The 11,724-nt window shown below is 40.4% G+C and overlaps 2 protein-coding genes across 2 annotated transcripts in view; one reads left to right on the top strand and one right to left on the bottom strand.

The window, feature by feature from the left end:
- Window positions 1–390: 390 nt before the first annotated feature.
- Window positions 391–9,298, top strand: slc16a13 (solute carrier family 16 member 13). Its single transcript, XM_028038447.1, has 8 exons — window positions 391–846; window positions 881–2,152; window positions 3,106–3,339; window positions 3,979–4,122; window positions 4,289–4,545; window positions 5,216–5,747; window positions 7,524–7,790; window positions 8,202–9,298. The coding sequence occupies exons 3-7, from the start codon at window positions 3,111–3,113 to the stop codon at window positions 7,757–7,759; spliced, it is 1,398 nt and encodes a 465-aa protein (XP_027894248.1). The 5' UTR covers window positions 391–846; window positions 881–2,152; window positions 3,106–3,110; the 3' UTR covers window positions 7,760–7,790; window positions 8,202–9,298.
- Window positions 8,775–11,724, bottom strand: part of acap1 (ArfGAP with coiled-coil, ankyrin repeat and PH domains 1) — a 29,733-nt gene continuing 26,783 nt past the window's right edge. Inside the window, exon 23 of the mRNA XM_028038446.1 lies at window positions 8,775–9,470. Within this exon, the coding sequence (XP_027894247.1) occupies window positions 9,373–9,470 (98 nt within the window). The 3' untranslated portion in view covers window positions 8,775–9,372. The remainder of the gene's footprint in view (window positions 9,471–11,724) is intronic.

Below are 11,724 nucleotides of genomic sequence, written 5' to 3'. Positions count from 1 at the left end.
AGATTTGTTTCCTGTTTCTCACTTTATAAACCAGATCTTGTCCTAAAAGGTTGCATGGTGTCGCCGTGTTCAGCGCTGTTGCCCCTTAGAGCAATAAGGTTCTAGGTTTGGCTAGCGATCTTTTTGCGTGGAGCTTCCATGTTCTTTCTTTACATGTAGCTTTTCTCTGGGTACTCTGACTTCCTCTCACATTTAACTAAAAGGATTGTTAGGTTAAGTGGCCTCTCTAAATTGATCTTATGCATGAGGGTGTGTGTGTGTGCAAACATAGTTTGTCAGTATGTCTTTGTGTAGTCTTGTGATCAATAATGAATGATTTTTATCCTAATCCAAATCCATTCCACCAATTTTTTAGGCCGTGTTCCGTGTTTTTCTTGCAGTGGAAACCATGAAGCAGAGGGCACCTGCTTCCTCCAGAGTCCTAGCTCTTCTCAGCTGCGCGCGAGACTCAAACACGTGCGGGGGCTTCCTGAAGGTGATGGGGTGTCTGTGAACTCTCCCACCCTCTGTCATCCCCGCTTCCTGCTCCCTGATGAGCCATGGCTCACCAGGCCTTATTGTCTGAGCTCTGTGGACAAATACTGGAAGTTTGACGGGACTTTCCAGGCTTCATTTATACTCCTACCCTGTTTTCTTTACCTAATATTATCATTTAAAGTAAATTCACCCCCAAGTCAACTTTATTTTGCTTATAAACTGTCTAAATAGGTTATTTAGGGTACTATCTTTGGGTCGGTCAAACGATTCTTATTCAATTTAATTTTTTTATTGGAATGCCAAACAAAGAACTGCTTTCATTGGACGACCACAGTTCGGTGAACACTGGAGATGGAGGACTGTCTGTAGGTGACATGTGAACAATATGGATATTTATCTGTAGGTGACATGTGAACAATATGGATATTTATTCAACATTTTGTACAAGAAATATCAACAGAAGTGACAAGGAGAAAAGTTGGGAGCAAAATTGCTGACGCAAAACATTATTTTGTGCCCATTGTTTTCAATGTAAACATCAATTCAGCAAATACTTAATCAAACTTAAGCTGGCGACGCTAAATGAGACGACAGAACAGAAAACAATCCAAACACAGAGTAACAAATGTTAATGAAAAATCTGAACTCACTTCCATATCATAATGAAGCAAATAGAGCAGCTGCTCACGCTGTCTCCACTCTTTAATGCAATGCCTTTTCTTTTTGTTACGTCTTATCACTTAGAATGAGTCCAGAAACTATTGCTATTGCTTTTGCATCGTCGGCCATGTTTGTTTACTCTAGTCAAGTATGGTATGGCGGGGTTTTTATGGGATTTTCTGCCTAGAATCAGAATGTTGGTGAGTGAAATCGGATAGTGTGTGGTGTGTTGCTCCTGCCGTGTGCTGGAGCAACCGCCCGATACCACCCGATACGATCCAACCGGTTATACTTACGGTTTTTTTATCGTATCCTGTGTGGTTTCAGGTTTTGAAAGTTGGCCTACAATTTTAAAATCCTGCCGTGTGAACTCGAATACGTGGTGATAATTTTTTGTGTCTTGATTTGACTTTTAGTTCCAGCTAACAGATCAGCTTTATTAAAAAACAAGTTAATTTATTGAGTAATTTATTTAATTTTCGTTATTTATTTATTGTTTTTGCAAATGTTCATTTTAGTTAGTGGCCATATACACTGTAAATCAACTGTTCTACGATTCTTTCTGAATGTGATTAAAGCTTGATTGTAATTGAGGAGAGGCTATAGTTGCTCAAGTCGGACTTCAAGACCTTGAGGTTGCTTCCCTCTAGTGTCAATCATGGAAACTAAACAAAAGAAAAACCAAACGGACCATTCGCTTTCTGGACAATCCAATTGCTGGATTAGAAGGCTTTTATAAGACAAAATCCAATATTTTAAGCAACTACACATTTTTACCGTGTTTTATTCTATTTAAAATTAACAGAAAATGTAGAACACTTGTATTTCTCACGGATTTAGTTAATCGGAACCACCGATGGATCCAGTGAGCTGCAGAGTTGACTGCGCAGACTCAGCTGCTGCAGCGGCTCCGGCTCACCTTAACAAACCCTGTTAATGTTTTCACTTTACTGCTCTGAACCGGAACACTGTGGACCATGAGGTGCCGTGGAGCTGACACACGCACACACACTGGGTGAGTAGTTGAGTCGAGTTACGGACATCTCGGATAAGTTTTTTTTTTTTTAAGCAGGCGGTTAGAGACCGGTGCCCTAACTGTCCACTCCGGCCGGGTCAAAGGAAATTAAGTTATTATTAGTTCCCCCCACTTTATAACCGTTATAACCTCGCTCTAAAAATTGTTTTGGATTCTTTCCACTAATAATTTTGTTTAATCTATTAAACTGTGTTAATTGCACACGCTTTAGGCTATATGTTTTGTTTTTATAACTAGTGGCAACAGCACAGCAGTAACGTGACCGTTACGTCACACGACGTAACGGCCGTGTGACGTTACGTCATTGTCCATTTACTAGAGCAGCGACGTTATAAGGTGCAATCAAACTATAAGTGTATGTTTACATTTAAATTTTAAATGTAGCAAAGAAGTCCCTCTAAAGAAATGTTAAGAGTTTTTGAGATGTGGTTTCCAGGTTAGGATACAAATAGTTACAACATAGTTTAACTGCAGACATCTTGGCATCTTCATTTAGTAAATCCAGGAAAATTTAGGTTTCTGATGATGGCTTTATTTATTAGTTGTCATGTAATTTATTATTTTTTTTTTTTAACAGAGTTGTGTAATTAGACATTTTCGGGTGGAACTGTACTGATGACACTGTAATAGCTTATTTGCTTGTGCACACCAGTTCACCATCAGTAATCAATAACCAACATGTGAGGAGCTTCTCCTAGTGCCCTCTGACCTACATCAGGTCAATGAAGGCCAACTTGTTAAGAAGCTTAGTCTCACATACTCCACACCGCGAGAGTTTATTGCCCCATTGGAGGTTAATCATTACCACTTTGTCAACTCCTGCAAATATCTGTGACTTTTTCTGCACTTTTACTTTTCCAGAACCTGACAGGTCCACTTTTAACAGCCCTCTTTTATTTATTTTATATTTATATGTGCTCACGTGTTTATAGATAACATGGCCAACGGAAAGCTGAAATCACAGAGCCAGGGGGATGGAGCAGAAGGCCCGGACGGAGGCTGGGGCTGGGTGCTGGTCGTGGCGATGTTCGTCAGCACCAGCCTCGTGTTTGGACTGATGCGCGGTTTGGGGATCTTCTTTGTGGAGTTCGTCCAGTACTTTGAGGAGAGCGCTCAGGCCATCTCCTGGATCTCATCCATCGGCTTGGCAGCGCAGCAGTTCTTCAGTAAGTCTAATGTTGAACCCTACCTTCTTATCTTTAAATAATGAAAGAATACTGTAATAATCTCTATCAGACGACACTCAATTTCCTTAAAATACTAAGAAAAACTCTAGAATATGTAGTGATTTTATCTATTACACAGTACCTTACTATTTGGTAAATTATTAATTTATTTATTGTGCAAAAAGTACATTTCTATGATAAATATGTATCATAGAAATTTAAAATCAAGTTATGTTTCTTGAATTAATTGCTTGACAACAGCTGTGCAGTGATCAAGCCTGAGTGTGATAAACCACAGTTATGTTTTAGCTGGGGGGCAATCACTTTTTTACACTGGGCCATGTAGATTTGGATTTTACCGTCATTTAAAATCTGCATTTCATATTTACATGTGTTGTCTGTGACTAATATTTAAGTTGGTTTTATGTTTTTGAAATACTGAAAAACATGAAAAATAAAATAAAATAAACCAAGAATTGGGCAAACGCTGTAAATTACGCTGATTTTAAGGAAGTATTGCACTGTGACTCTATCATGGCTTTTCTAAAATGACTCAACTCTTGATTTTCTCAAATCCAAGGAAAACATCCTGTGTTTGATTTGTTTAGTAAGGATTAATTTATAGTGTTTATTTTGCAGGCCTGCTGGGTGCAGCTCTATGTAACGCATATAATACCAGGCTGGTTGTGATGACAGGAGGTTTTCTTTCCGGACTCGGACTCATCCTGGCCTCACAGGCCACCTGCCTGGTTCACCTCTACCTTTCTATGGGAGTACTCTCAGGTGTGTTTTGCGTTAGCTTTTCAAACTTCTGTACTGGTCAGTATTTTTTTGTTTTTCTTTGCTTATTTCTGCGGAATAAATGAATTAAACTGTTTAGATGTGGTTTTTTTAGGGTTGGATGAAAAAAGTACAATTCTATTTCTTCATTTAGCCTTTTGTCCTCCAGGTTTGGGGTGGGGGCTGGTCTTCACCCCAATGGTGGCCACAGTCATGGCTAGCTTCACCCGTAGACGAGCGCTGGCTGTGGGACTGGGTTTCTCTAGCATCGGCCTTTCTTCCTTTGCTTTTAACCCACTTTTCCAGCTGCTGGTGGAGACATATACCTGGCGCGGAGCCCTGCTCATCCTGGGGGGCCTCAGCCTCAACATCATGGCCTGCGGAGCCCTTATCCGACCAGAGTGTCGCTCTAAAGCCTCAACAAAGGTAGAAAATGTTGTCTTCCGGTTTTTATAACTATAAGGAATAAAACTTTGTTATTAAATAAAAGTATTACAGCAAGTTTTCCCTTTATGCTTTTAAGCACAAAGGGAACAGCTATATGTAGGGTTGTGTTTAAAGTTTAAGTAAGGCTGGACGATATGGCTGAAAAACACTATCACGATATAAGGATTTCAGATCAGTCGATATTGATAATTATGGATTAGTTTCTTGTTTTAAATTTCTAAAATAAAGCCAAACTGGTGGCGTGAGCTTTCCTGTTTTATTCATAGTTTCCATTCAAAGTCTTTGGTTTTTATTTTTAAGCAGCTAGGCGGCATGTTGGTGAAACCTGAAGCTGCTGCTTAAACAAGGTATTCAACAAGTTGTTGCTAGGTAACCAAAGAATGAATGAGTTGTTGCTAGGTAACCAAAGAATGAGTGAGTTGTTGCTAGGTAACCAAAGAATGAGTGAGTTCATGTCAACAAACCAGCTTAGCTCGCCTTGACAGGTGGAGCGGGTAAAGTCTTTCTTCTGCCTACATGTCCCAGAATGCTGTGCTGTTCTGGTTCGCACATAGATTTATTGTCCAGCCCTAAGTTTAAGGTTTGCGTTAATTGAAGAATTGAGTAGAAATGGTGAATTTTGTCAGTGATTAGTTATTTGTCTCTGTAGGTGGACTCACAGAGCAGATCATCACTGCCTGACCTCCTACAGAGAGTCTCCTCCTACCTGGAGGTGTCGCTGCTTTGTGAGAGGCCGTATCTCACCTACGCCTTAGGTGTAACTCTTTTAAACTTTGGCTACTTTGTGCCATATTTCCACCTGGTGGCCCACAGCCGCCAGGTGGGCTTCTCCGAGTACCGAGCGGCATTCATCATGTCAGCTGCAGGCATCACAGACATTTTTGGCCGAATTGCCTCAGGCTGGTTCTCGGACTTGGGGCGCTTTCGGGTGGTGCATCTGCTGACCTTGTGGACAGCTTTGGCGGGAGTGTTCATCATGCTGCTGCCCGTGAGCTCCTTGACGCGCTCCTACACTGTAATGATTGTGATCAGCCTTCTCTACGGTTTCTGCTCCGGCGCTTTGACCTCCATGGTGTTTGCTGTGGTGCCGATGATCATGGGCGTGGAGCGCATGATGGGAGGCCTTGGGCTCCTGCAGCTGATCGAGAGCTGTGCAGGACTGCTGGGTACTCCACTGTCAGGTAAGAGTTCACCAATTCATCACAACAATTAACACCAACTGTCATCGCAAGCCACCGAGCAAGACAAACAGGTCCACAGACAGCTGAAGCATAAAGATCTCAGTCATTTCTGTCGGAAAGGAAACAAAGACAATACAGAAAGTGTGTGGCAGTCAGTGTCAGTGATTCTGTCCAGAAAACAGATACATGTAAACACAGCAACAGGTCATTCAATGTCTGACCATGAAGGAGATGCAGCTAAACCCAAATTAATGGCACCAGTAGCTCTGTGACTGGCTCTTAGCTGTGTCTCTAAGGGGACAGAGCTAAACATCAGCTGAGTTTCTATTAACCGCAGAATTGCGCAAATTGAAATCATAAAAATAACCTCGCTTAATGGAAACCCGCCTACTTCGAAAAACACATTTTCTATTGACTAAAGGTTTTGGTAACACTTCATTTGACAGGGTGCGCATAAGACCGTCGTAAACGTGACATAACACCCGTCATGAAGATAAAGGAGTCTTCATGAATGCTTACGACTGTTGTCTTAACGTGTCAACAGTTTTAAATAGTGACACTTTTAATGCAAAGTTGACAATTTTAATGGACTTTTAATGAAAGTTTTTATGCAACTTTGCATCAGAAGTGTCATTTTTTTACCAAATGCAAAGTTGACACCCCCTAAATTAAAGTGTTACCAAAGTTTTGTGCGCTAGGATGATGCGTTTTTTTTTTTTTTTGTTGCATCAAAACACTTTTTCCGCGTCACCCGATTCACATCATCAACAGCTGGCTGTTGAAACTAGCGAGAAAGACGAAGAAGACGACAGGAAGTGGCAGGAGGATGATGGTTTGTTTTTGTTTTAAATGTGCAGCTGGCTCCACCAGAGCTCTCATCGCACTGGTATTTTTGATAAGATCACCTGTAGAGGTTAAATCAACCCATAAAGACAAGTTAGCCTGAAAGTAGCTACTACCGAAATCTCAAAGTTTGCTCTATTTGATTATGCTGAGTGTGCTTCAGCATTTTTCTTGCTTTGTAATTCAAAAGCATTAAATATTCTATGGATGATTTAAGGTGACATTATAACCATCTGCCTTGCATTACCTAATTATCCTGTTTGTTAGATTTGATTTGAGTCACAATGAATACAATTAAAAAAGAGGCACACAAGTAGTGAGAAAAAAATTTGAGACATTTTTATTAACTTGAGATTAGGTTAATCTGAGATTTCCAACATTGTTTTAGAGAAACGACAGAGAGAATTGGAGGAGACGACTCTGTTTGGTTTCATAGAGGAAAACAGCAGCTCTGTAACTCCTTTCTGCTGTTATTAAGTAGATAATTTTAGATATTTTAATGAACAATTTCTTAATGAAAGCATCTTCTTGTGTAATCTGTTTTAATTACTCAGGATGAGACGGCACACTGTTCAAAGGTTCATGCTCAATTTGCTAACTCTGTTTCACTTTCACTTATAGTTGTGATAATATAAGTTATGGGCATAAATCCCAATACAAGTCAATATTAGTGAGGATATATATATATATATATACTGCTCAAAAAAATAAAGGGAACACTTTAAGTGTTAAACACCTGTTTCAGTGTTCCCTTTATTTTTTTGAGCAGTGTATATATATATATATATATATATATATGCATGTACTCTTAACTTTTGGAGAAAATTCTGAAATTTGAACTTTTGTTTTGAAATTCATTGAAGCATTACGTTGATTATCCACCCCACCCTGGGAAAGGAAAACTCTAATCGACTCCATTTTTTTGTGCTGCAGGTTGGCTCAGAGACATGACAGGAAACTACACGGCCTCCTTTGTGGTCGCCGGCTCTTTTGTGCTCCTCGGTAGTTTGACCATGACCACGCTGCCTCACTATTTCTCCTGCGCGGAGCCTCCACCTCCTCAGAGACCCGTCCTCGTTGATAACAGCGAGACTTTGAATTTAGAGCTCAGACAGGACGGCTGCTCGCCTGAATTCAACCATCAAACCGCGGAACAAAGAGAACGGTGATCTTATCGGGGAACGTCTTTGTTTGCAAAAGGTGAGCTGAGTGTTATTAATAAATACACCTGAGAGGATTAGACCCAAAGCTTGTGGATAAGGAAAAGAGGCCAGAGTTGGAGTGGAGAAAAAAAAAACAATGCATTTCAGCGAACGTGCATCTTCATCTTACTTGACAAAGAAATTAAGAAGCAAGAAAACATTACTGTGAACAAGTATTGCTGGGGCAATAAGTGCTGAAACACATTTTGTTTCTGAGTCTATCTGCAGGAAATGTATAAAAGATGTCGGTAGCAACCCTTGAAATCCCCATATGCAACAAAATCAACTGAAGTTAGCTCATAAATGGTTTATTGCAGGTTTTTATTGCAGAATCTCAGGTTTTAAATGTCTTTTTGTGAAGATTTTAAGTTGTTTCTTAATGCTTTTTTGTTGATTTTATACCAAACAGCACACATCAAACCTGGACCAGGGTGCAGTTTTCCACTTCGATGACTCCGTATTATTACTAAGTCATGCGAATGAACGTCTGTTCTGCTCACTGTTAGCGACTCGGTGTTGTCAGAAGTTTTTCCGCTGGAGCACAAGATTGTTTTCTCATCCGCTCTTCTCGATGACCCTCTCATTTTGTTTGCACGTGCTCTCTGAACCTCTGTAAACCATAAACCAAGAATGCCTTTGTAACACCAAATATGTTTGGCCTTGGGAACAGCTGGGTGAACATCTGGGTCACAATGAACTGCTGGTTACTGGCAGGGTTGCTGCGACCAAACAGGCTTTTGGATAATACTAAACGCTGGTTAAGGCAACTGTTTAAAGGTGAAAACGTTTTACTTAGCAGGAATATTTTTTAATAAACTCAAATTATGGTATTTTTATGTAAAGCATTCAAAGCTGCTGCAGACTCTCAGATTAATCACATTAAACAGGTAATCTGTGTGACTATTGGTTCTGTGTATATCCCAGCCTTATGCATTGTTGCCCTCTGGTGGACTTCCACGAGAAAAGCTCTCACACCGAAACGCACTGTCGCACTGTTTGTTTTATTCGGTCAAATGCAAATTTGATGATGATGTCACACGATGTAGACAAAATACACATAAATATTGTCTTTTGTAAAGTTGAAATCTGCCAACTGCATAGATTTTATGGTATTTTATTGGAATAAAAATGCTCTTTTTGTAAAATTTCTGTTTCTTTGTAACAAACATTTAAAAAAGTCAGTATTAAAAGAAGAATAAAAAAACAGCCCATTTTAGAAAGGGGGGAAGCAAACTTAAGAGGAAAGAAATCAGATTTTCTGGTTTTAATTAGGATCTCTTGGCAGAGCGTCGCTCTGTGGGTGATAAAAACACCTCATGCTGGACTCATAAAGCTGCTCCAGTGTTTCCACTTGGATGCGATTGTTCTGCGCTGACGTGATCACACAAAGCGTTCCCTGTTGGGAACATCCAGGCCCCAACAGCTAAACTCAACATGTGGACGGTAGCCAAAGAGAAATGTTTGCAAGCCTCAGAGCTCAATCTTTTCTACATTTGTGTAAAAAAATTTTTTAAAAGTGTGTGTGTTTGGGTTGAGGGCTGTGAAAGGAGGAACTGGACAGAAGGACGGGTGATGGCCGGTTACGGTTTAGGGTCTGCACTGCGGCGCCTGAGCTTCTCCGGGTTATTGGAGGCCATGTGTGAAAAGTCTCTGAAAATGTCCTGGTACGTTTCATCACCTGGAAGATATAAACAAAAAAACAACATGAGCCTTAAAGCTGGAAGCTTCACATTTCTTAAAGGTGCAGAAACTCCCAGCTCTTAGTGTACAATCCCCCGCGAAAGTATTCACACCCCTGGATTGATGTCACATTTTGCTACAACAAACCTCCAGGTATTTTATTAATGTGACAGAGAAACTGCAAATAGTGCATAATTCTTACATAGAGAGGAAATGAAGCTGGAGTTTTGAAAGGCTTTTGCAAATAAATATCTAAGATTTATTTGCATTCAAGTATCTTTACTTTGATCCTCCAAAATATACGACAAGGTTATAAAAAATATTCAAAATTTAACCATCTTCCAGAGCTCTGTTCAATCCAAAATCAAACATGAAAAGGATAAGACAACAAAAATGAAGCAGTCCAGCTAAACTAACAGGCTGGGCAAGGGGGGCATTAAATCAGCGTTGCAGCCAAGAGGCCCACGGTAACGCTGTAGCAGCTGCAGACTCCCACAGACGACCTGCTGGCAGGATGACTATTAGCTGTGCTCTCCACTAATGTGACCTTAATGGGAGAGTGGCAAAAAGAAAACAAGGCGACACAGCAAAAGCGTAGAAGAAAAGTACACCTTCTAGGACCCTAGACGTCCACAATGTTTCTATCGGGACCATTCATGTGTTGTAAAGGCCTAGTCAAAGCCCAAATATAAATCCAACTGAAAGTCCACGGCAAAACTTGAAACACGGTGTTCACGGTCTGTCTCTATCCAATCTGACAGGGCTGGAGTTTCTGTATTTCGCAAAGACTAGGAACAACAACGAGTTGGTCGCTACGCTGGTAGAGACACCAATATCAACTCATGCAACGTTTTCAGACCTTCGTCTGAAAACATAGCAGAAAACAATGTGTCCTTTTCCTTCCACTTCACAATTATGCACTACTTTTTGTTGGTCTATTAAAAAACATGCTTTGAATGTGTGTCTGTAACATGACAGAGTGTGGAAAAGTACGGGGTGTGACCATTTACTTTCTTGTTTAAATCCAGTTGTTTTTGCACAGAAAGCAAAAGAAAAAAAAAAGTTGCATAAACTCGGTCGATATGCGTTTATTCCAAGAATCCGCCAGAGCATATTCAACGAGCAGAAGCCCTGAAGCACAACGCATGCAACAAAACAAACGGACACACACACACACACAGAACGGCATGCACATGCAATTTACCTCTCAGATTTCTGCAGGTGGCACACTGCGCAAGCAGTTGAGACCAGATGGACATCTCAGCGGGCAGAGGAGAGCACACAACAAAGACAGACAGTGAAAAAAGCAGAGCACTTCAAAAACTGACCAGCAGACAAACACGTTTCACATTTCTCCTCCTTGGTGAGCAAACACACCCCCACCCCACTACTTCCCACTGGAGACGGGAGCGAAGGCAGGCGGACCACACTGACCTCAGCAGTCATGGAGGAACGGACCGTGGAGACAAAAAGCAACCAAACCGACCAGAGAGGCACGGAACCTGACTAACAGGAGCTAATAAATTAATAACATTACAGCGTAAACCAAGCCACTATTCACAGAATAGCAGAAAAAACAAAATCGCACCCTGAATTTAGCTTAGATACCTGGGAGAACCGCCATGCTCATATTTACAGGCGATAAAAGTCGTTGTGAGAATGTCGAAATAGATCCAAACATATTGGAAAAGGTTTGTCGTATATTATACCACGGCTAAATGTTGAAAACACATTTAGCATTTTAGTTGTAGGCTTTGCTTCAAAGTGTCGATGTGCATTTAGTGTGAATATGAACAGCACACACTCATGTAAAAAACACCAGGTTCGTGTGATGTGAAATAATTATGACTCCTTTTCAAACTTTTCCTCCTTTGACATCATATCCTGTACAATCTAGATAACAGACCAGTCTGTTGGGTGGGAAAATGTAAGCAATAAAAAACCTGGTCGAAGCACCTTTTGATTCAGTTCTTTGGCTCTGTTGTCCCAAATCATGATGCTGCCACCACCGTGTTTAACAGTGGGGAGTATGGTTTCATTTTGGACTAGATGGTTTAACAAATGCAGGTTTTTAGTAGTTTTTACTCTTTTGTCATGGAATGACTGCAATTAATTTCCACAACAAAAGGTGTTTTTTAGATTGTCTTTAGGTTTGAATCTATGTAGTGTTTTTTTTTCATTATTTACACAAATATTAACATCCCAGAAAACGTATCTGTCTTTTTTTTTTTTTTAACAATGTTTTATGTTTT

The sequence above is a fragment of the Xiphophorus couchianus genome, chromosome 14 (genome assembly GCF_001444195.1).
Source record: "Xiphophorus couchianus chromosome 14, X_couchianus-1.0, whole genome shotgun sequence".
Lineage (NCBI taxonomy): Eukaryota > Metazoa > Chordata > Actinopteri > Cyprinodontiformes > Poeciliidae > Xiphophorus > Xiphophorus couchianus.
The sequence above is the reverse complement of the archived record's forward strand: the minus strand, read 5'-3'. Positions and strand labels throughout refer to the sequence as shown.

Coding starts and splice junctions, on each gene's coding strand:
- slc16a13 (XM_028038447.1), top strand. CDS start 3,111: ATGGCCAACGGAAAGCTGAAATCACAGAGCCAGGGGGATGGAGCAGAA. Junction 3,340..3,978: donor GGCAGCGCAGCAGTTCTTCA/GTAAGTCTAATG, acceptor TTTATTTTGCAG/GCCTGCTGGGTGCAGCTCTA. Junction 4,546..5,215: donor GCTCTAAAGCCTCAACAAAG/GTAGAAAATGTT, acceptor TTGTCTCTGTAG/GTGGACTCACAGAGCAGATC.